The sequence below is a fragment of the Micromys minutus genome (genome assembly GCF_963924665.1).
Source record: "Micromys minutus genome assembly, chromosome: 29".
NCBI classification, from domain to species: Eukaryota; Metazoa; Chordata; class Mammalia; order Rodentia; family Muridae; genus Micromys; species Micromys minutus.
The window spans coordinates 15,212,818-15,236,935 of record NC_137964.1 but is presented as its reverse complement, the minus strand read 5'-3'; the positions used below and the strand labels follow the sequence as shown (position 1 = coordinate 15,236,935).

General features: G+C 49.9%; 1 protein-coding gene across 8 annotated transcripts in view; it reads right to left on the bottom strand.

Moving 5' to 3' along the window:
• Window positions 1–6,161: 6,161 nt before the first annotated feature.
• The window catches only part of GTF2I (general transcription factor IIi), a 67,326-nt gene continuing 49,369 nt past the window's right edge, over window positions 6,162–24,118 (bottom strand). For all 8 annotated transcript variants that reach the window (XM_080941272.1, XM_080941274.1, XM_080941273.1 and 5 more), the window contains 18 exons: window positions 21,698–21,881; window positions 20,966–21,024; window positions 18,303–18,374; window positions 16,985–17,168; window positions 14,820–14,878; window positions 14,463–14,537; window positions 14,200–14,301; window positions 12,965–13,030; window positions 12,517–12,700; window positions 11,732–11,787; window positions 11,364–11,444; window positions 11,029–11,112; window positions 10,726–10,909; window positions 10,353–10,381; window positions 9,052–9,093; window positions 8,477–8,518; window positions 7,732–7,806; window positions 6,162–7,159 (listed from right to left, as the gene is read on the bottom strand). In XM_080941272.1, coding sequence (XP_080797398.1) covers window positions 7,748–7,806; window positions 8,477–8,518; window positions 9,052–9,093; window positions 10,353–10,381; window positions 10,726–10,909; window positions 11,029–11,112; window positions 11,364–11,444; window positions 11,732–11,787; window positions 12,517–12,700; window positions 12,965–13,030; window positions 14,200–14,301; window positions 14,463–14,537; window positions 14,820–14,878; window positions 16,985–17,168; window positions 18,303–18,374; window positions 20,966–21,024; window positions 21,698–21,881 — 1,562 coding nt within the window. In that variant the 3' untranslated portion in view covers window positions 6,162–7,159; window positions 7,732–7,747. The remainder of the gene's footprint in view (window positions 7,160–7,731; window positions 7,807–8,476; window positions 8,519–9,051; window positions 9,094–10,352; window positions 10,382–10,725; window positions 10,910–11,028; window positions 11,113–11,363; window positions 11,445–11,731; window positions 11,788–12,516; window positions 12,701–12,964; window positions 13,031–14,199; window positions 14,302–14,462; window positions 14,538–14,819; window positions 14,879–16,984; window positions 17,169–18,302; window positions 18,375–20,965; window positions 21,025–21,697; window positions 21,882–24,118) is intronic.

Here is a 24,118-nt window from a genome sequence, read left to right as displayed (position 1 = left end):
TGGCGGGGCCACTTCTCCCTATAGCCCGGGCTGGGCCTTAAATACACTAAAAAGGAGAAGTGATTTCTTCCTTGGGGGTTGGGGATGGGGCGGGCCCATGAGGCTCTTGCTTAGTCTTTCACTTTCTGGGGATTGCTGAGCTTGAACGGTGGGGCAGCTATGGGCACCGAAGTACAGAAAACCTGTTCTACCAACTGCCTATTGCCCGGGCCGACGGTTCTAGACCACCCCAACTGCTCCCGTCCCAGGGCCTCTGCACCAGCCCTGTCCTTCCTTTCCCATCTTCCATGTCTGAATCTGCCCGCCTCACGCCCCACTAAGTCTCTCCACGAGGCCTTCGAATAGCCTCACACAAGCCAGCAAACGTGGGGCTGGAGAGATGGCTCAGCATTTATGCTCTTCCAGAGGTCCTGAGTTCAGTTCCCAGCAACTACGTGGTGGCTCACGGCCATCTGTAATGGGATCTGATGCCCTCTAAAATGGTGTGTCTGTTACAGAGTACTCATATTAATAAAATAAATCTTTTTTAAAAAAAGCCTGTGATCCCAGTGCTTAGGAGGTGTAGACTCAGGAGTTCAAGGCCAGATCAGCTATATAGGGAGTTTGAGGACAGCCTGACTTAATGAGACTGTCTTTAGAAGTACTTCCGGACCAGGGACATGGCTCAGTCCTGGCCTACAAGCCAGAGCCTGAGGGTCTGAGTTCTGTCTCTGGGACCTACTTTAAAGCTCACAATCTTCTCTCTCTCTCTCTCTCTCTCTCTTTCTCTGTGTGTGTGTGGGGGGGGAGGGGGGCGGCGGTTCCTGTGGAGGTCAAAGGCATGTAGATGGAGTTCCAGACAGTTGTAAACTAGCAGACATTGATGTTTGGTACTGAAGTTAGATCTCTCTGCAAGAGAAATAAACAAAACACTCTCAGCCACAGAGCTTAGCCTGGTGTGTGCTTTTGTATCTTTTGGTTTTCCCAGACAGGGTCTCTCTGTGTAGCCCTGGATGTCCTGGAACTCGCTCTGTAGACCAGGCTGTCTTGAACTCAGAGATCCTCCTGCCTCTGCCTCCCCAGTGCTGGGATTAAAGGCGCCTGTCACCACTGCCTGGCTTCTGGAGTGTGCTCTTAATCCTAGCACAGGAAAGCAGAGTCAGGAGGCTCTCTGGACTTCACTGGCCAGCCAGCCTAGCCTCCAGGTGAGTTTTAAGTCAGTAATAGACCCCGTCTCAGAAAGCTAGGAGAGATGATGTCTGCACACACATGTATACAGCAGCAGACACCCACATAGGTAAGACACCATCTGACCCCGCCCCAGTCCTCCAGAGTCTGACTTCTCCTCAGACAGCTGAGGGAACTTGGGAGCCGGCCGTGGTGGCAAGTGTCTTTAATCCCAGCAGTGGAAGAGCTGGACCCTAATGCCACCAACACTGTGGAGGAAGAGAGACAAAAAGCCATGGTCAGCAGGCCTCTTGTTTTCAGAGCCTCACCCTGAGCTGACTAGAGGGTTTATCTGAGAGGAGGAAGCTTGGATCCTGGCTCTGGATTGAAGGTGGTGACACTCAGTAGGAGGGATCATGAGGGCAGGGAAGAAGCTGAGCCAAGTACATTGGGGATCTCCCTAGTGACAGAGACAGGTGAATCTCTGTGAGTTCCAGGCCAGCCAGAGATATAAAAAAATGAGACACCATTCTTTTTTTTAAAAAGATTTATTTATTCATTTAATGTCTATGAGTACACTGTCACTGTCTTCAGACACACCAGAAGAGGGCATCAGATCCCATTACAGATGGTCGTGAGCCTCCATGTGGTTGCTGGGAATTGAACTCAGGACCTCTGGAAGAGCAGTCAGTGCTCTAAACCACTGAGCCATCTCTCTAGCCCCTGAGGCACTGTTTTAAAAGTATCAGGGCTGATCCAAGCGGTGGTGGTGCATGCCTTTGATCCCAGCACTTAGAAGGCTGAGGAAGAGGGTCTCTGAATTAAGAGGCTAGCCTGGTCTACAGAGTGAGTACCAGGACAGCTAGGGCTACAAGAGAAACCCTGTTTAAGGAAAAAAAAATGGCAGAGGTGGGGTGGGAGGTAAGGCAGAACCTCTGGCCTCTCTCTCGTTCCACAGTAGGTGGCTCAGAAGCTACCATGTCACCAGAGTCACAGGTCTCAAGACTTGTCTACAACCTAGCTGGCCAATGCTGTGCCTATTTGCAATGACTCGATGGCGAGGGACTCAGAGAGAGTGGGTGGGGCCAAGTTACAGTGCAATCTGGAAATTTCAAAATTACAGAGCATCTACTTCTGAGCCACAGCCACAGCCCATCTCCGGGGACTCTCAAAGGCAAAGTGCTCTCCTGCGTTGCTACACCAAGCTCTTCAGGCTAGCCTGGAACTCTCTGTCTTGGAACTAAGCTATTCAGGCTAGCCTTGGAACTCTCGGCCTCCAGAAGAGGGTGGGGGGAAGCTGTGTTGGTACACCCAGCCCTGGGGGTGGGTTCTACTACAGTGAGCAGCCAAGAACAAGGGTAGCCCAATGGCTGATTCTCAAAGGCTACTCATCCCAGTCCCTAACAGCACGGTCTGGAAAGTCCAGCAAAAACACCAGGCTTGCTGTGCACCTGGGCCTGGCAGGCAGCACGCTAGGAAAATTCCTAGGGTGTCTTTCGGCAGGCTGACCATCAGCCCTTAGCACTTCCTTCTTGTCTTGTGGGCACTTTTGTAACTGCAGACAGTGTGGCCCAAGGCCACACACAGCCACCTTCCCACTGCCCTCTTGAGACCTCACCCTCTCCTTCATCCCCTGCTTGCAAGAGAAACAGGCAACATGTGTTTTTTGTTAAGTGTTTCACCTTGTAATGACCTCTATAAACAGGTCCTTTCATTCTCTCTTTTTTGTCACGGTGATCAATTTTTTAACACTTGTGAACTAGTTTACCTTTTGGTCTTTAGAGATGGTGTCCTGTATCCTTGAACTCCAGATCCTTCTGCCTCCTGGGATTAACAAGTGTTAATGTTCTATGCCCCCTTCCAGGCTCTTATACTTTTGAAATGACATTTATTTATTTGGCAGGGGTAGGGGGCGGGGCGAAAGTTGTCCGTGCACCAGGATCAGAGGACAACTTGGAGGAGTCTGTTCTTTCCTTCTACCGTGTGGGACCTGGAGTCAGTGCCTTTACCCCCCCCCAGCCATCTCCCAGCCCCCATTTTTTAAAAAGGGAATTGAGGATGGGGAATGTAGTTTAGTTGAAAAGCATGTGCTAGGGCCATGCACCAGGTCTTAGGTCCAAAATTCTTGGACAGCTCAGCATTTGAGGGCATGCCATTCTTGGAGACGCCCACGGAGTTCTTACTTACCCACAGTAAATTCCAGGGCATTGGACACCCTTTTCTGACTTAATGGGCAGGCACACACACACACACACAAAGAGAGAGACAGAGACAGAGGGACAGACAGACAGAGACACACACATACAAAGAAACAGAGAGACAGGGGGAGGGAGAGAAAGAGAACGAGAGAGAAATTAAAGGGCATAAAAAACATGCTGTCTTCTCCAAAATACAGACAACAAACCAGCAAAGGAAGCCATAGGTAAGCGATATTTTGGGAAGACAGGATTTTTTTAACCTTATTGTGACATATATCAAAAAGTGTCCATCACTACTCACTTCCTTTTATAACTCCATGGCTACTTTTAAACAGATCTTAGTGTGTGAGCATTTGACTTCCGGTATGCTGGTCTCACCGTGTGCACACCTGGTGCCTTCAGCGGCCAGGGAGGGCACTGAGTCTCCAAACTGCCTGCCTTTGCCTCCCAAGTGTTGGGATTAAAGGCTCTGCCACCACTGGCCGGCCATACTGCTTATTAATAGATTGATTTTTACTTACGTACATGTGTATATGAATGTGTACACCAGTGTGCTCGTGCCCATGGACAGAAAAAGGGGACAACAGGTTCCTTGAACCTAGAGCCACAGTGGGTGCTGGGAACTGAACTCTGTTAGGTTCATGTTCACTGGCCTTGAGGTTATGTGAATGAATGATTGAACAAATGAATGAACGTGGGCACGAGTCCAGGGAGCCAGCCAGATAAGCCCCAAGAGCTTTTACCCATTAGGCCAGGCAGAGGCGTCAGGCCCCTCCTGCTCTGGCCATAGGACTTTGACCTGTCTCCTACTCTGCCCTCAGCCACTTGGCTTTCCTCCAGACCAGAGGCCAGGCTGGCCATTTCCTTAACCAGGAAATCCCCAAGTCTAGACAGGGAAGACACCATGAAAAGTGGTGGATCAGGAACTAGGCCATACCATCTCATGCTGCATACGCAGACCTACCAGACTGTCCCCAAAGGACAGCAGCCGATACTGAAGTGGGCTACATAAACTCACCAAGGATCCTGTGGTTCTGAGTGCGGGCCACTTGGCCTTGCCCCTGCTCTCAGAGGGCTGGCACTACAGACCTCTACATCTATACTCAGCTCAAGTGTCTTTCCTATCACTGGTTTTTTGAGACGGAGTCTCCTACCACCTGGACTAGCCTTGGATTCACTGTGTAGCCAAAGATGACCTCAACTCCTGATTTTTGTGGCATTGTTTCCCAACAGGCATGAGCTAGCTTTCAACGTGACCCTTTGAGAGCACACTGACTGAGTTCTTATTTATCTTTGTTGTTGCAGACACAGCTGGGCCTTGGCCTCCTGCCTACATTCCAGTACTGGGATCATAGGCCTGCCTTCCGACCTTGGCTCTACCTACTGGTAGAAGCCCTTTCTTTACCTGGAAGGATTAACCACAATATTCAGGGGCAGTTTCAGTTGGCTGTCACTGCATAGTAAGTCTACTAGTGGGTCCCTGCCCCTCTCTCACTAGGAGCTGCCTGGACACGGGCACACTGAAGGTAATAAACACAAGGCTCATTTTTGTTCCCTCTGTGACAGGAAACACCTTACCAATCGGCATTGTGTCAGCTGAGCTTTCTGCATTGGGCCTTCCTCAAAACTAGACCGCAAGAAACAAGTGTAGGTGGGGCAGGTGACTGAGGGGCCACCTACTAGGTGTCAGAGTACCGGGCCAGACAGCATGGTAACTGGGCATCGGCAGAAGCTGTAGCAGGCCATGATTAGTGTTGAGCTAAGCCCTGTAGTCCAGCTGGCCAGTCAGCACTGACAGCAATCCTCCTGCATCTGCCTGAGACTGGGTCAAACCTAAGGAGGACTGGCCCTGAGCTTACCATGTAGCAGAGAAAGCTCCGGCTCCCGGCTCCCGGCTCCCCAGCTCCGCCCCCGCGGCACCCCACCCCTGGCTTATGTAGTGGTGACACAGAACTCAGGTTTCTGTGCATCTAAATGAGCACCCTACTGAGTCACATCCTGGCCATGAAAACTTTATGGGTGGCCATGACCCTTTCCACTCCACTGTCACCTATCAGCCTACCGAGTACAGGCAGTTGTCCCGTCACCCACCTGTAAATAAGCCATGGCTGACCCAGGGCAGTTCTATTTCTTGCTATGGTGTGGACAATGTCTCCAAAGGCACACAGGATGAAAACTTCATCTTGGCCTTGGTATCATTGGAAGATGCCAGAAGCTGGGGGGGGGGGGGGGGATAGGAGGGGAGAAGTTGGATGCTAACAGGATGTGCCCCTGAAAGCAACATTAGCCCTTCCCGTTTCTCTCTCCGCTTCCTGGCTGCCCTGGGTGAGCAGCACCTTCTACTCTGTGCCCTGTCACTGAGTACTGCCTGCTAAAGGTCAAAAAGCACACCCAAAGCATCTCACATAGTGAGGGCTCTGCCCACTGACTCTGCATCATGTTACCATGGCAACTGACCAGGGAAGGGGGTTTGTGCAAAGTGTATTATGATCTCATCAGGAGCAGGGGAGCCAGCACACTTGCCCCTCACATCCCTGGCTGCAGCCTAAATGGGCATCATCTTCCACATCCACGGGTAGGGACTCAAAGGCTCCCCTGTGCTGTGGTTTTGGCCTCAGAGTTCTCCTCTGTCTCCAACACAGGTAACATACAGGCGTGTGGGGGCTGGGCACAGCTCCAGCTCCACAAACCAGTGGACTTCTTCAGAAACGCCAGGAACGTGGGCATGCGATCTTGGGGGAAGGAGGTGAACCCCAGCAGCCCACACCCGCCTCGCAGGCGCTCACAAAGACAGCAGAAAAGAACAGGTTTGCATGTGAAAGGCATGGATGGATTTTATTTATTACCCTATATCTACAATTTGAGGTAAAATATAAGGAACACATAAAATGCCTATCTCTGCTACCGTGTGATATAATTTCCCATTGTGAACATCGTGGTGTCGCTACTGAGAACTGTGCCCTCACATCCTCTAACTGCTGAGAGCTGTTACCTTACACAACTGCATTGTCTGTGAGCCCCCACGTGGAGCCCCACCACCCTGGCGCCGAGGCCAGACAGGTGGTTAGAGACAAACTAACCAGGCAGACACACAGCCCAGCTTGACTTGACTCAGAGTCGTGTCCCAGAGCACCCCAGGTCACTGTGGGTCCCAGTTAGGGAGGGCCGAGTCATCCAGCTGTTCAAGCATGCACACCTGACCTCTGACCTCCAGGATACACCCAGAAATGTACTGCTGCAAAGTAACCGTGAGAGAGCTACACGGACAGTCTCTCCAGTTGCCTCGGACACACTGGTTGCTTACTGGCTGGCTTTCCTTGAACGACAGTGAGGACAGAGAAGTCAGGACGGAGCTTGGGAAGAGGCTTAGTCAGACAGCAGCCCTCCCCTGGGCAGGAGGGGGAGCCGAGTGCAAGACCACGGAACTGGTTTTCAATAGAAAAACTAAAGCACTGACTAGCACAGGGTGTCCTTCGCTGTGGGAGTCAAGGCGCCCTGCAGGGACAGCTCACTGGCGGAATATGCACCGCAGGCCAAGGCTCTGCCCAATGCATAAAAACCTAAGAGTCGTCCCTGCCATCCCCGCCTCTTTCCAGCACCGCTGCAAAATCCTTCTACCGCATTCCCAAGCCAGCCAGGCACGCGCGCCTCATCACGCTGTGTAGTTCAATTCACAGAACTGCTGAGAAGGTAGACATTTCTATCTAAGAGTAGAAAAGAAGGTTTGTATAGAAGGTATTTCTGTTATACAAGTATATTACAGAGCTGGCAGGAACGGGTCCGAGAGCTCTTCACCACTCACGCTGGAAGCTCAGCTGCAGAGAGAACAAACAAGCAGACGGTGGGTGAGTCAGATGACAACCTCTCGTCACACGCCCTGTTGCCATCTGATAGAAGTACAGGCCCAAACACAGTTGTGAAAGACAGGAAAGCCTAAGTCTGTGATCTGATAAGCACATAACCGAGGCTGCTGGACGAAGCCTGTCATGGCCAACGGCAGGTCACCGAGGCCAGCCTTAGTGGCTGGGTCATACTGAGCAAGTCAGCAACTGCTGGGGTAGGCTTATGACTGGTAAAGAGGTCAGAGAGGAGACAACCTTGGCATACGGACTCAAAACAAGCATGTCTCACTTAAGGAAGAGTAACCTCTACTTTACTCTGCCCCACCCTGAGACAGGGTCTCACCACAGATCCTGGCTGGCCTGGAACTTAGAAGAGACCCACCTGCCCCACTAGTTCACTCATCTTGGCCACATCTTTGAGTGAGAACAACCCCTGGGCCCCGTGTTCCCCGAGGGTGGCCTCCCGGCTCAGCTGGAGCAGAAGGGCTGTCTGCACATCAGCGTGAAGGTGGGAACAATGAAGGCAGCTGGGGCGAGGCTCTTACCCTGGAGAGCCGCGGTCTACCACGTGGGGTCTGGCTCCTGCTTGATCTGTGAGCTCCCATCTGTTTCTTTAACTTCTACAGAAGAAACAAAGGGGTAACAATGAGTTGTAAGCTGGTGCAAACCTGCTTGCCATATGAACCTGCTAAGATCTGCCTGAAACCCTCCGACGTGGCTTCTGCATAATGTGATTTTGTTATAAAATCCTGGGCCTTACAAACTCTTGCCAAATGTTCTTCTGTTGAGCCACATCCAGCTCATGACTTGATTTCCAAGTAACAGATTCCGTATTGTTTTGGGTGTATTTACGGTCATGCCCTGTCTAAGCTATAGGGAATAAGCATTTAGCCAGAGCCACACAGGGAAAACAGAAAGTAAGCCTGCCTGGAGTCTTCACTGGACAGTGTTCATGGTAGAAATCTTATCAATTTAGAGCTGTAGAGATGGTTCAGCAGTTAAGAGCACTGGCTGCTCTTCCATGGGACCTGAGTTCAATTCTTTGCACCCACAACCATCGGTAACTCTTATTCCAGGGGGTCTGATGCCCTCTTCTGGCTTCCTTGGGTACTACATACACATGGTTTCCAGACATATAAGCAGGCAAAACACCCACAAATATTAAAAAATAAAAATATCCAATCAACTCACTAAGAAACAAAGACTCAAAGCATCAGAGTGAGCACTGTCATGCTGTCCTGAGGCGTCAGTCATTCCGAATCTGTACACTGGGAACAGCACAGCCCTTACCTTCTGTCGCTGGAACTTCCAACTGGCTTGCCTCAGCCGATTCTGAGGAGAAACACATCAAGCGTCATTTGAAAAGTTTTCAAAGGTTACTATTTAAAGAGCCTCGAAGGAGAGGAGGAAGAGGAAGGAGACACCCAATAACAAATAGCCTGCTAACTTCCCTTTTATTGTAATTATTCGGTTATTTTGTCTGCATGTGTGTCTGTACCGTACACACGTCTGGGGCCTGGAGATAGAGTTAGAAGACAGCTGTGAGCTGCCATGTGGTTGCTGGGAACTGAACCCGGGTCCTCTGGAAGAGTAGCCAGTGTTCTTAACCACTGATACATGCCTATCAGCTTCTGGCCTCCACATGCGTGTGCACCTCTCCCATCCCCCACATAAGCACACACTTACACAGGTAGACTCCTCATGGATAACCTGGGATCATGGGTCCACACGGTCTGTGGCTCACATTTGCCACTCAGGACCCACGGCTCAAGTCTCCATAAAAATGAGTGTGTGCATGTGTGTGCTAAGACTGAGGGCTTGGGGCAGACATGTAAGTAGTGTGACCCCAACTACACTCCCCTCACCTTGTATCACAGGGCCTTCAGACTCATTCTGATCAACCAGCTCTGCAAGGAAAGGGGACAGTTTAGATGGCTTCCTGACACACGTGACATCTGACCATGCTGATGTTTTAATCCTGTGCCTCTAGTACAAGAGTGGAAGAGAGACGGGCACAGGTAAAGGTGCCTGCGGACATGACAGACAGTTCAGGGACTGGGCCCCACACGACGGAAGGAGAGAACTGAGTACACAAGTTGTCTTCTAACCACCGACCGCAAATGATCTGAGGCCCCCAGGACCCCACATACACATGAATAAATAAGAAGGAAAAGAAGATCAAAAAGGAAGGGACACCAATGGTCCTGGTGAGATGCCCCCAAAAGCATGACTTTCACAGTAGCCAGCGCACACTGGACCCAGAGTCCTGTACAAGGACAAGGATAAAACAGCATCATGCACAGGACCCACGAGCAGTGGCTTGGACCATATTCTTCAGAAATTAAAACCACACATAGAACAGGAGAGCTGGTCATGGTGGCATATCTTTAATGTGAGACTCAGGAGGCGGAGACAGGGGGATCTCTTTGAGTTCCAGGCCAGCCACAGTGATATATGAGACCTGTCTTTTTTTTTTTTTTAAAGACAGATGAACTGAAATTTGCAAGGAAAATTCAACAACAAAAAATTCCTGTGTGTGTGAAATCTGTGTGAGCATACATGTCAGTGTGAATGTGAGAGTCGAGGACAGCTCTGGGCTTGGTCCTCTCCTTCTACCTTTATGTGAGCCCTGGGGACAGGGCCAGGCTGCCAAGCTCGTGCAGCAGGCTTTGCCAGTGGAGGCGTCACCAGCCTTCTCCTTCCCTTTCCTTTTGGGGGATGGGGTCACACGTGGCCTAGGCTGGCCTTAGAGTCTCTACAGCAGACAGTGTGGAACTCTAGCCCGATCCTCCTGCTTCCGCCTCCCAAGCATTTTCCTCCCTCGAGCCTGGCACTTTTGTGGTCTACAGTCCCCTGTATATGCAGTTCGGGACAACAGAGCTGCGAATGCAGCTTACTGACCCCGGCAGGAGCTTTCCAAGTCCTGCCTACAGTGAGCCCTTTACACTGGTCTCAGCCCACCCCGAGCTACCAATTCCTAAGTGAGGATGAGGATGAGACAAGCAACACCTTAGTCAATCTCACAAGTAGGCAGGGCGCTGGGAGCAGGGGACATAATGGATGACCAATGTGTTAGTGCGAAGGCTGCACTGCACCCACAGACACACTCACATGCACTCCCAGATCCCCAGAAACAACACAAAGCAAAGCTGTATGAAGTACTCACGGTTATTAATCACAAGTCCTGGAAAGGGTCTAAAGAGAAAAACAAATCGAAGACTGTAATGCTGGTTTTACATGAACACTTGCTTATCTCGTTAATCTAGGCCGCTGATGGCCTATTTGTAACTCTGTGGAGGAGACATACAAAATGCCCGTAAAATGACTCCAACATCCTGTTCTTAATGTGCATCATGCATAGCGCGTATCAGTTATTTATAATTAGTCACATGTAGCAAGTGGTATGTTCAGTGCACACCTGTCTCTGCCTGTTCATTACCCATATGCTTCCGTTCAGACTCCACACCACAGCAATGTGGGACATGGCTTAGCCTTGAGGCCTCCAGACTTGTTCTACCAACTAAGCAAGAAATTCTCACCTAATGACAGTGAACTTGATAAACTCAGCAGAATCTAAGATCCTCCTCATGGAGCTGATCTCCAGATAACTGGGGGCTTTGAAGGACACCCCTGGGGGCATGCCATCGACCACCACACAGCCAGGGTTGATGGTGATTTTCCTGTAGGGAACCTTCACTGGGAAGCCCATCCCAATAGCTTCACCTGCAGAGAGACAAAGAGCACACAGTCAGTGTCACCTTCATCTTCCACACGAGCCGAGACCCAAAGCCCAGCAGCAACCCTGCCTGCTTCCTCAGTTTCCCCTATCACCACAAACTCACCAAACTTCCGGCTGAAGAGGTCGTTGACTTGCTCCCGCAGCTGCCTGGCCTTTTCAACTTTGGACAGTCGTTCATTATCGTCATCTAAAAGACAGGCAGAAAGCAGGGAGCACACTTTCAACTAACTCCCGTGTCTTCTACAAAGAATGTCTATGCCAGGTCACGCAGTAGCAAGCAGGGCTGAGCTCAGGTCGGGAGCTGTGCAGCCGGACTGACAAGGGAGGCTTAGGTGAAATTGACAACACAGCCCACAATACGAGCTGTCCCCAAAGCACTGAGCCAGCCCAGAAACAGGTTCCAGGGTCTGCAAGACTCGACACAGGCAGAGATCATACCTGGAATTGTCACCTGAATGATGTTAAGGTCTTCCACACCTGATGCAGTAGTATTAACGCTGGGAGATGACTTTATCGTCCCTGAAAGCAGAAACTGAGGGTTAGGGTTTAGACAAAATGTACACTGTTGACATTTTCTCTAATAGCCCAAAGCTGGTGTCGCACTCAGCCACGAGCTGGCTGCAGGCACTTGCACACTGCTTTTATTCTATAAGACACTAAAGATGGCAGACTTTCTGATGGGTCCATCTTCCTGTTCTGTTGTGTCTTCATGTGGAGCAGAGCCCTGTGCACAGTGTTAGCTGCTTCAGAACTAACAACTGCCAAAGCCCAGGCTGCCATGGGTGCTGCTTCCAAAGGACACTTACTCGGGGGGCTTTTGGAAGAGGTGCTCTCTTTGATGGCCGTCTCGAACATCTCAGGTCTACAAGCAAGAGGAAAAAGGCATGGGCTGGTTAATCCAGAGCAAGGCAGCCAGGGAAGATGCAGTGGGGCGGAGCCTGTAGCAGGGCGGAGCCTGCAGCCCTGCAAACACTGTGTGGAAGGAAGCTGGGTGCGGGAGGACTAATTACACTGCTGCCCACTGCTGCTGGACCTTTGTGTTACCCACCTTCGACAGCCTGTCCTGAGAATCAGTAGGAGACCCAAGCACAGAAACAGGAAACATACATGCCAGCAGCCTGGGTACATGCATGAAGAGCAAGTGTGCAAGCAACACACATGCAACACTTTTCCACAAAATGATAAAGTCAAATGGCTGTGGTGTTTGTACACACGCTGCTGCACAAGCCTGCGCACGCAGAGGCCAGAGGAGGGGCCCACACCCTCTATTACTCGTCTCTTTCAGAAGGAATCTCTCCTGAAACCTTTAGCTCACATTCCCACCCCTGGGCAGCAGCCCCCCCCCCCCAATTGATCCTTCCTTCCGTCTTGGTCCAACCCCCAGCACTGAGGATATATGTGCTCAAGGCCACGCCCAGCTCATATGGGAGCTGGCATCCCAATTCAGGTCCTGCAAGCTGTGCAGCAAGCACTCTTGACCACTGGGGTGGCCACTGCTACAGTAGCCCCTGAAGAGCTATCAGCGGGAGAGCAGCTCAGGATAGCACACAGCCAACCCAGCCCATGGACAGCCTCTTGCTAAGGGTCTCACTTTTTAATGATGAACTTTATCTTGGCCTTGTTCCGGAGTATCTTCTCCAGCCTTGGAATGCCAAATGTGGATGGTCTTCGGAAGGGCACGCCCTCGGGTAAGCCTTCTACATAGAAGTCTTCCGGGAAGGACTCAAATAACGCAAATGGTACTTTCACAGCCTGCTTGAGGCCGAGAGCTTCCCCTGTAACACACGGCAACTCTGTTCTGGAGCACGTCTTAGAAAAGGCATTTGCTAAATTCTGCAGCAGCTAGGAGACCACGCTTATTTTTTTAAAAACCATATTCATTTTAATTTTGGGAAATGTTCTGGGAATTCTTGATACTCAGTAAAATGGGCAGAAATGGAAGGCTGAAACCCACACATTTCCAAGGATATGTAGACATCAGACTCACACTGCTTCTATCAGGGAACTACTTCACAGTTCATGTTTCAAAAGAAACCTACCGCATTTTTCATTGAAGAGGTTCTCCACTTTCTGCTTCAGGTCTGTGATCTTGGCATTCCAGGCCTCTGTATGTGAAGAACAGTCAGTTAGCAAGGCTCTCCCTGGATGAGGGTGGGCTTTTTCGCTACCATTTGCTTTAGTTTGTTTAGGTTTTTCAAAACTGTTTCGCTGTGTAGCCCTGGCTGTCCTGGAACTCACTCGGTAGACCAGGCTGGCCTAGAAATCAGAGATTGGCCTGCCTCTGCCTCCTGAGTGCTGAGATTAGAGCGTGCCAACATCCCTGGGTTCATCTTATCTTTTCCTTTCAAAGCTTTACAAAGCACAGGACAAACGAGCAGGTGGCCGCCTTGCATTTTCACTGTCCAGCAGGCGCCGTGGACCAGGACAGTTTTATATAAATACATACTGCATGCTGAGCCTCCTCACCTCCCCTGTACCCTTTCCACTACTGTGTATTCAGATGCTGACTACTGTCCCAGAGACCTGGTTCCAGTTTGAGCCTGGAATTTCCTAACTCAGTATCTTATAAGACACTGTTCTCCTTCATCTTCTGATTGGTCAGTAAAGAGCTGAACAGCCTATAGCTGGGCAGGAGGGAGTGAGGAGGGACTTCCCATCCTAGTGAGGGGTGCCAGGTGGAGAGGGCTCAAAAGGGGGAGGAGCCAGAGCAAGACTACGATGGCAGGTGACACCTGCCCGGCTGTGCGCAGAGGGCTCTAACAAATCTACCAGGTGTCTGTGTTATTAATTCAGAGTGAAGCTGGGTATTAAAAAGCACTTTCCTTTCTCTTTCTCTTCCTTGCCCATTAGTCTCGTGTCCTTATAACCAGCCTTTTCTATCATGTACACATATGTCACTCTAAGTCTCTAAACAATAACACACAGGTTTTCACTATGGCTGTTTTGCCTGCCCCTCCAACACTCATAGGTAAACTAAACTGTTAGATGGATAGGCTGGCTACAAAGAAATGACTGTGCGGAAGTGAAGGACACGGGACCTCTGCTGGGCTGGCTACAGTGCCTGCCACATGGCAGGGCCGCTCTGGGTACATGAGTGACTCAGTTCACAATCCTCAGGCGCCCTTGCACATGGCCTATAGTAAGAGACTCACCCACAGCACAGGAGAAAGTAACGATATCAAAGGCTCTGGCTGCCTGTTTAACCTCAGACACACTGACTCAACCTAGGAGAAAGCAATGTCTTGCTGACATAGTATGTTAATTCTCTACTTACCAAAGGAAAACTCTCTCCCTCGAGGCTTGAAGGGAACATTTGAACCGTTGGTCTGGGTAGGTGTTCGAACGGCAGAGGTCTGAGGACTGTTGTTGTTGGGGCCTAGATAAAATTCAAAGGAAAACCAAAGTTACTGTGTGCATGTACCAACCGCCCATAAATTTAGCATTATCACAGGTGCTTTTGAGACATAAAACCTCACATGCACAGAAGTCACTGAGTTCACACAACGAAGGTAAAGAGAAAGCGGTGGAACAGCTCACCTTCCACAGTGACCTCAATTTCAGGAACCTTGGAGTTGCTCCCAGGGCTTCGTGGTCGTTTGGGGGACTGCAATGCTGGAAGGCAAACAGCAAGGTCACCTTTGCAAGCTGCATTAAAAATACAAAGGCTGCTCTATAAACGGAAAGACTGGAGTATGAACCGGGCGCAGCGTGACCCTCCGCGTGGTGACGGGCAGTTGAGTGCCCCAGACAAAGCAGCACACAGATACCAACGTCAACGGCAAGAAACCAGAAGAAACCAACCAAAGGCCACGGTGGGAACAAGACGTGACTAGGGCAACGCGGGACAGTGGAAGAGCACATGGCGCGCTCACGCCCTGAGGCGCTGCCTCTTACCTTTAGTGTTGATTTTGCTAGCCATCCCGGGAGGTAAGTAGGACACAACTAGCTCCGGCCTAGAAAGAACAGACAGTGTGTCACTCTCCACTGGGCACACAGCCAGGGCCATTTCTCAACAGCCTACACGCTTGTGTATTCATGTTTCCCGTCACATCCATCTGTCTGTCTGTCTACCATGTGCATGCCTGGTGTCCATGGAGGTCAGAAGAGGGTGCTGGGTCCCCAGGACTGAAGACTGGTTGTGAGCTGCCATGTGGGTGCTGAGAATTGAACTTGGGCCCTCAGGAAGGGCAGTCAGTGTTGGCCTGAGCACCTCTAGCAGCTGAGGAACAATGGCAACCGTAGGCCATTGTTTTTGCTCATGTATTTGGATGCTGGGCACCAAGGGGTGGCCCTATTTGAGAAGGATTAAGAGGTACTTCTGGAAGTAGATGTGGCCTTATTTTTGGGTGTGTGTCACCCGGGTGGTGGGCATTATTTCAAACGCCCACAACAGTAACTGTGTCTGCCTCTGTCTCTGCTTTCAGATGGGATGTAGCTCTCAACTCCTCCAGCACCATGCCTGCCACATCTGCTGCCATGTTTCCGATGATGCTGCGGCTGCTGATAATATAATAAGACTCTGAAACTATAAGCAAGCCTCAACTAAATGCTTTCTATTATAAAAATTGTCTTGATCATGTGTCTCTTCATAGCAAAAGAACAGTAACAGGAGGCTGGAGAGATGGCTCAGTGGTTAAGAGCACTGACTAATCTTCCAGAGGTCCTGAGTTCAGCTCCCTGCACCCACATGGTGGCTCACAACCATCTGTAATGAGATCTGATGCCCTCTTCTGGTGTGTCTGAAGACAGCTACAGTGTACTTAAAATATAATGAATGAATGAATGAATGAATGAATGAATGAAAGAACAGTAACAGGTTGGTACTGGGAAGTGGGGTGTTGCTGTGGCAGGCCTGACCATGCTGCTTGCTGGTACAATGTAAACTGGAGTAGAAAAGCAGTTGTGTGTTTCATGTAGGGTTTAGTGGCCACACTAGCAGGGCATGGGCACAGGACTGAGGGGAGGGAGCTAGACCCAGCTAAGAGGTTTCAGGGGGAAGAACAACGCTGTGGCCTAGAGATCATTCTTGGGAGATTTTGGCAAAAATGTGGTTGCTTTTTGCCCTGGTCCAAAAAAATCTGTCTGAGCTTAAGTTGAAGAGTCCTGGATGAATGGCGCAGGCAGGAGATCCGAGTACTGGGCATGCGTGTGGTGACTGGTGATCACTCTATGCCCCTGCATAATGGAAAGGAGCAAGCTGGACAAAGAGAGATACAAAGCATAGAGTTTGGGGAGGAAGGGTCACCAGGACGTGTGACGAAGCCAGTCCAGTGCTCACAGAGAAGAAACACGAAGCGAGACAGAATGAAGGGAGTGCTGGCCTCGGGCAAGACCCCACCCTAAGCTTCCGGCTGTGGAAAGGAATGAAAGGAAGCCATAAAGCTAAAGCAGGTGATGAAGATGTCACTGGAGGAGAGAGCCAAGCGCAGCCCCAGCCCCCAGAAGAACCTGGCAGCTTCAGCCACATGGCTCTGGCTTCAGAGTCAAGGAAACAAGAAAGGGGTTTGGAACCCCCTCCAAGGCTTTGACTGTGTGTCAGGGGTGCCCCTGCATGGAGACACGGAGAGGAAGCCGGCGTGGTGGGAACTTGTGCAGACTAAAGCCGTAGACCAGTGTGGAACCGCCCAAGGGAGAGAAGTGCCCTGCCGTCAGCAAGGCTGGGAGGAGTTAGGGATCTGAAGGCGCACTGAGTGCAGACGCGGAGATGCTGGGCTTCAGTCTCGCCTTCCTCCAGGTCTCCCGCACACTCCCTACCTCTGTGTGTTTGAAGAATGGGATCTGGTTTTTGATTTTACAGGGGATTGCCGTGAGTCTCAGAAGAGAGTTGAACTTTGGAATTTTAAACAGTGCTGAGACTGGTGCAGACCGGAGCCTCAGCAGCAGGGCACTGCCAGCCTGTGTGTGGCCCTGGGTTTCATCCCCAGTTCAGCAAAGCTCAGCGTTCTGAACCTGCACTGTGACAGACACACAGTGATGGCGGTCACTGGCCTCCGACTCAGGAAGTCAGGCCCAGAATGAGGGGCTCACACGTCACTGGCCAAAGGGCAAAGACAACTTACTTCTTAACAACAAACTTGATCTTATTGCTCCCACGGACAATCCTCTCAAGGCGTGGAATCCCAAACCAGGTCGGGCTTCGGAAGGGGATCCCTTCAGGGAGCCCCTCCACATAGAGAAACTCAGGGTTGGATTCGAACACAGGATACGGCACCTTCACAGCCTCCGTGAGGCCGAGAGCTTGAGCTGAAAGACAAAGAGACGCCAGCTCATGGGCACAGGCCTTCACACGGGAACACCTCCGCTTGTGTCTGTAATCAAGCAGGTCATGCTAGCTTCCTTACAGTCCGAACACACAGCCACCCACTGTTAAGATCTAGCTCAGTCTAAAGCCAGTGGAAGTAAATAGTCAAAAATGCTGGCACCGGAGAGACAGCTGAGAAATTAAGAGAGATCCTTGTAGGCCTAGATTAGACTATACGAGGCTAGAAGCTTCCAGGTCTAGGCCTAGGTTAGCAGACAGAGCAGTGAGTTTTGGAGACAACAGTTTTATCAGGAGAGTAAAAAAAGATAATTTTACACCTCAGCCTCTCAAGAGCTAGGATTGGAGGCATGAACCACCAAACACAGAAAACAGGCTTCTTTTTTCCTTAAAATAAATAAGTGAGTTTTGCTCTATGTGTATGTATGCATCAGATGCATGCCTGGTCCCCAAAGAGGCCACAGGAGTCAGTTCCCCTTGACCTGGGGCTGTCCTGTGGGTGCTAGGGACCTAAAGTAGACGCTCTGCAGCTCACGGACAGCACTTTGAAGAACACTTGAACACTTTCAGAGCAGCCAACAGCCAGGCTATGAGTCACATGGCAGAAGTGAGCCACTGACTACAACATGGGGCTGACAGGTTAGTTATCCTGCAGGCCCGACTCTGACTGGGAAACCCATAGATGCCCAAGCAGAGCCTCTAGAAGCACCGGGCTAGAGGCCCACAGTATATAGTAACAATATTAACAGACAATGCTGGCCCTTCCCCCATCCCTTCTCCACGATCGACTACGGCAGCCGTGAAACCAGCACTGAGCCTGGGAAACATTAAGACAGCACCCTGGATGCAGAAGCAGGTGAAGAGGCCCCCATGCCACAGAGAGATGCACAGTAACTCTAAGGGTCTCCCCGACTCCTCCCTGCCACTCCACTGTGACAGTGAAGAAAACAGGAGCAGAGCAAAGTGGTATCAACAGCTTGGTTTAAAGAGTTGATCAGCAGAAGAAAATTAAGGCTTATTGTCTGGAGCCGTCCTTCACTGGGTTCTGAACTTCTAAGATTTATTGAGAACACAGCCACAGTCTGTAAACTAAGACAGAACCACTACACCTCACTTACCAAACTTCAGATTGAAGATCTCTTCCACTTGCTTGCGGAGCTTGGTGATTCTGACATTCCAATCTTCTTTGACTGCAAAGAAACAAAGTCAAATGTAACCAAAAATGCTCTTTACAGGACGGGCACAACTCACAAACCAAGGAGAGAACTCCTTCCTTCCTGTGGCCGATGGCATGGACCCACAGAAGGTGGGCCTGGCTGCTGCCACTCTGAAGCCAGAGCAGCTGTCACCCAGCTCCAGTCATGCTTCTGCTGTGTTGGCCACAGAAACCTGTAAGTAAGGAGGTCCCACTGAACTATGGCTAGGTATGGCTGGGAGGGGTGTTCCATTACATGATGTAACATCTGAGTGTTTTACAAATTAGAAAAGCATGTATGCACTCGGGGGTAGAAGGAGGAAGGAGGACATAGAATCCCTGTCCTAAGCAAAAAGCAAAGCACCCAAGCACATGTGAGCACATCTAATGTGGTAGTCTGATATACAGTGCAGGGGACACGCACAGCTGCGAAACTCCTGTGGCTTTTATGGTTGGGTAAGAAAGTCTTACAACAGCCTATAAACACAAAAACATCAGATAAGGATTTTGTTTGTTTTGTGAGACAGGGTTTCTCTTTGTAGCCCTGGCTGTCCTGGAACACAGTATGTAGACCATAGTCTCAAATACATAGAGATCCGCCTACCTCTGCCTCCCGAGTGTTGGGATAAAAGGGGTGCACCACCACTTCGGCATAAGAAACCTCTTTATGAGGTGGTTGTTGTGGGGCTGGTGGACAGCTACACTGCCAGGGTGCAGTGGGCGGTGAAACAAAGGCCGGTGCTCAGAAGATAAGCAGATCCCTGTATCATACCCTGCAAGGTCCAGGGAGCATCCGACAACAGAGGACCTAGCTCCCCATCACAGCGTGGCTTTGGCCACCTCAAACCCAGACCAGCTGTGACTGCCTAGTGCGTCAGTAACAAGATCGGGCCTAGGAACACCCGAGGAAGAAGAAAGGAGCCTCGCCTAAGACCCCACCACCCATCCCCTAGTGCCCCGCCTGCTCATGGTGTGGCAAGAGTGGGTGCTGAAGACCGTCTGCAGGTGGACCTGCACGATGGGGCTCCCGAGTCTCGTGATCACACAAACAGAATAAACCTGCTGCTCCACCGGCCTGGACTGCTCCCCACTCCAGTATTTGGGGAGAACCGTAAGCAGACTCCCCAGAGGACACATAGCATCTTAATTTATTTAATTTTGTTTAAAAATAAAAATTCTGGGGATTAAGGAGTAAAGAAGATTTCCTGTTCTTCTCAAGTATCAGAAAAACTTAAGGGAGGGAGACTTTATATTTAATCTTAAATAAGGACACCAGTGCCCTCCTTGAAGGTCACACAAGAGGCTGCTGTGTGAAGCTCTCAGGCTCCCCAGCCCCCCCCTTCCTTCTCCTATCTGCTCGGCGGCTGCCCTCTGACCACGTTCTTCATACAAACCAATCAGAAATAATCTCAGTCAGGCTGGCCTAGCTTGGCATAGCTCAGCAGGGAGAGGCTGCCTATCACGTATCAGTACCACAAAAACGAACCAAACAAGAGCACATAACAGGCCACGGCTCAGCTTCCTGCACCCAGACACACCGGCCCACCTTCACCACTGCCCCCCAGTGCTCTGAGAGCGAGAGGACTGGGGCACACCCGTGACGTCAGCTCACATGCTCTTCCCAGTAACAGCACAGTGACTGCCACTCACATTTCAGCAACCAAAGGCACAGTTGGGATTCATGCTCTCTTGCTTTAGGGGAAGAAGTTTCTAACACAAGCTAGATTCAAATATGTGGCAAACTCTGGCCCAGCCCCCTTTATGTAGTAAGGCACATGCTAATGTCTAGCTGTCTCTAAAGACTGGTTTCCTCACATCAAAGCCCACCACACAGTTCTTTCTACATAGAAATTTCTCTCTATATATAATTCTATTTTAAACACATGTCTGTGTGCCTGAATGACCAGATGTGTCTAAGTGTGTGTGTGTGTGTGTGTGTGTGTGTGTGTGTGTATACACATGAGTCAGAGAGGGTGTCAGATCCCCTGGAGCTGGAGCTACAGGCATTTGTCCCGTGAAGAGCAGCATGTGAGCTTAAACACAGCCCTGTCCCCACAGCTCGCTGGGCTTTCTTATCAGTTTGCAAGCTTAGTTAGGAGTTTCACTACCCAAAGAACAAGCCTTACAGGAACAAAGATTAAAGTCTGAGTGTTCGGACTGACACAGAATGTTACTGGCCAGATGGGGCACCTGGGCAGGTAAAATGTGATGAACTAGGGTCAAAATTCCCATGGCAGTGCACGGGATGCCAGCACTCGGGAGGCAGAGCCAGGAGGATATCTTTGATTTTGAGGCCAGTCTGGTCTACAGATCTGTCATCTCAGCTATTTTAGAGACCAAAGTAGGAGAATCACAGGTCCAAGGCCAGCCTCTGCTACAAAGTGAGTTCTAGGTTAGAGTGACTTAGGGGGAGCCTATGTCAAAGTAACAAAGAAAAAGTGTCAGCGACATCTCTCAGATGAGCCCTTGCCAAGTGTGAGGCACTGCGCTTAGTTCCCACCAAAACGGAAAAACGGTTTTTCAAGATGTTTAATGATGTAAGTCAAAGAAAAGAAGGCAGGAGAAAGGGACCCCGTGTAGTCATACCTGGTGTGTTCGTCCGCGGCTGAGTCACTTCGGTTGTGCTGTGAGTCAGCAGTTCTGGTCTGTGAAAGTATCAGCGACATTAGTGGTCAGAGCACTCAGGAGCGGTGTCAAGGCCTCCCACAGAGCTGTACAGTCAATAATTTTTTAGTATGGCCCATTCTGCCTTCTTGTGCAAGGAAATGAACCATTTTGGCGGCTGTTCTGAAAACAGCGCTCAGGTGGATTATGGGGTCTCTGCAGAAATAAATGTACGCCAGTCGAGGCTGCCACCTCCTGCCCTACAGGAACTGGACACTGAGCGACCTCAGTCCTGACGAACACCACAAGGCACTGCCCCGGGTAATGAGGCAGAGGAAGCCCTGGGAACTGTGTCTGCTCCCCCACACCACACAGTCCTTCAGAAGGCAGCTCCAGAAAGCACGGCACAGCACGTGTCACCTTCTTCCTCATGCCGCCTGTGCAGGCACCCCATTCTTCCTCGACTGCTGCCCACCCTGCACCCTGCTGTTCTCAGAGGACGGCCCTGAGACAAGTGTTTCACCCACAAAGCACTTGAGCCCGCTCTGTAAGTCTTAGTACTATGCTAGAGACCCTTGCTCAATTAGTCATGTAAAGTAAACACTGTATTGTAGTAAACAGAGGGAGGGTCACGTAGGAACAGATCCATCATCATCCAATGGTCTTTTATCAGGGAAAAAAAGAACCTTTTAAAATCTGTTCCCCAGGTCTTACCTCTTGATAACAAATTTAATTCGATTGCCCACTTGGATGATTTTTTCCAGTCTTGGGATTCCATACCATGAGGGGCTTCGGAAAGGAATGTTTTCTGGAAGCCCTTCCACATAGAGATCATTGGGATGGGCCTCGAACTTTTGGTACGGTACAGCCTTGGCTTCCGTGCTTCCCAAGGCCTCGGCTGTGGAAAGTGAGCACAAGTCAGGAGGACTCAGGCTGAGGAACACCCCCAGTGCAAAGCTTCAGACAGTGTAACTAAAACACAAAAAACAGCCAGCCATGCGCATAAGCCTAAAATCCCAGCACTCCGAAGACTGAGGTAGGGGATATAAAATTTCAGGCTAACCTGGGCTGAAGGGAGCTGGGAAGGGAGAGGGAGAAAGGGAAATGGGAAGAGGGAAAAGTAGGGGAGAAAGAAAGAGACTAACTGACCATCTTGGAGGGCGGGGCCTGTCATTAAATGCATTCACTGATTTCTAGTCTGAAACTATTACCTTCCCCAAACCAGTTCCCAAACAGCACATTTCTAGACCCACCAAAAATGCTAGCCACTGAGCCCAGTAAAGTTCCTTCTTTGGATGGTGGCCACTAAAAAAAAAAAAAGAATTCTACGTTTTATGTATATTAAGCTGAGCCACATTCTGAAAACTCTTCATCTATTTTCTCTCTTTAAAAGTTTTAAGAATTAAGTTGGGTGGTGGTAGCTCAGGCCTTTAGTTCCAGCATTCAGGAGGCAGATGGATCCTCATGAATTTGTGGCCACCCTGGTCTATAGAACGAGTTCCCTAAGAGTCAGGACTACACTGAAAAATCCTGTCTTGCAAAAAAAAAAAAAAAAAAAAAAGCTTTTAAAAAATATTTTTATAGTACTGGGGACCAAACCCAGAGCCTCAGGCAGGCCACCTGTAGACTCAGACCCTAGCCCGGGTTGGCTTCCTCTGCTCTACCAACCACTTCTTTCCTTCTCCCTTTCTTCCTTTGCCACTACTTGGGTAAGGCCAACAACAGCCAATGGCAATGACACTCTTGGGAGACAAGACACTCAGAACCACATGTCACCCCTACACAGGAATCACAACGACATAATGGTGACATCCCCAACAACAAACAAGCACCATCACCTGATCTAAGCTAAGTATCAGGAAAAGTACTGTCTGGACATTAGGGGAGGGGTCTTTCCTGCTTCCTAGCTGGTTTACAGCTGACAGGAAGGAAGGTTACTAAGGCTTGTGTGATGGTTTGCATATGCCTGGCCCAGGGAGTGGCACTAGTAGAAGGTGTGGCCTCGTTGGAGGAAGTGTGTCACTCTGGGGCTGGATGGGCTTGGAGACAGCTGCCTGAGGATGCTCAGTCTGTTCCTGGCTTCCTTCAGATGAGGATGTATAACTCTCAGCTCCTCCTGCACCATGCCTGCCTGGATGCTGCCATGTTCCTGCCTTGATGATACTGGACTGAATCTCTGAACCTGTGAACCGGTCCTGATTAAATGTTGTCCTTTATAAAAGGACATTGAATTGGTCATGGTGTCTGTTCACAGCAATAAAACCCTAACTAAGACAGCTTGGCTCATTAAAAGCTAGGGATACTGATGAGGATGAGACGCCTCCACTCTGACTTGTTGGTAGATGGTATTTAGTTGCCTCCTGACACTATCCTGGAGAGTGGAGAAGTAAAATTTCCCTTTCCAAAAGAACCTTGAAAGCCAGGTAGCACTGGTGTCCCAGCACTCAGAGGCACAGGCAGGTGGAGCTCTGAGTTTGAGGCCAACCTGATATACTTCTATCTGCAGAGTGAGACTTTGTCTCAAAAACAACAAAAACAATAATAAATAGCAAAAACCAAAACTCAATAAATACTAAAACCCAAAATAACCTAAAACAGGATCATGGTGACTCTAAGAAGCCAGTGGGCGGACGTATATGTTGGTCCCGATGTCCTTCTCATTGGACCCAGAAGAGAAACGAATCCAGTCAAATAAATACCTACACTGTGTAAATAAAACTTCACGAAGCAATTATTCAGGGTTGGAGTGTGGCTCACACCTTCAAGGCCCAATCCATCCCAGGACAAAAAGAAAAATGAAAGAAAAAACATTGAAGGTTTGGTCTATTGTCTTCTATATAGTTTAAAAACTTCTTAAAACTAATATAAGGAAAACATTAAGTTGAACCTTGTCATTGTGTTCCTTAGATAACAAAACTCTTAATAACAAAACAAAAGGAAAGAAAACAGAGATAAAGCCTATCTGGGGCTCTTCCAGAGGGCCAGGTTCAGATCCAGTGGCTCACGACTGCTTCTAAGTCTAGTTGTAGAGGACCTGACACCCTCTTCTGCCTCCCGAGAGCACACGCACACATGTGGCACCTACCCTCCCCCCACACACACACACCAGGAACACAAACTCACATATATAGTTTC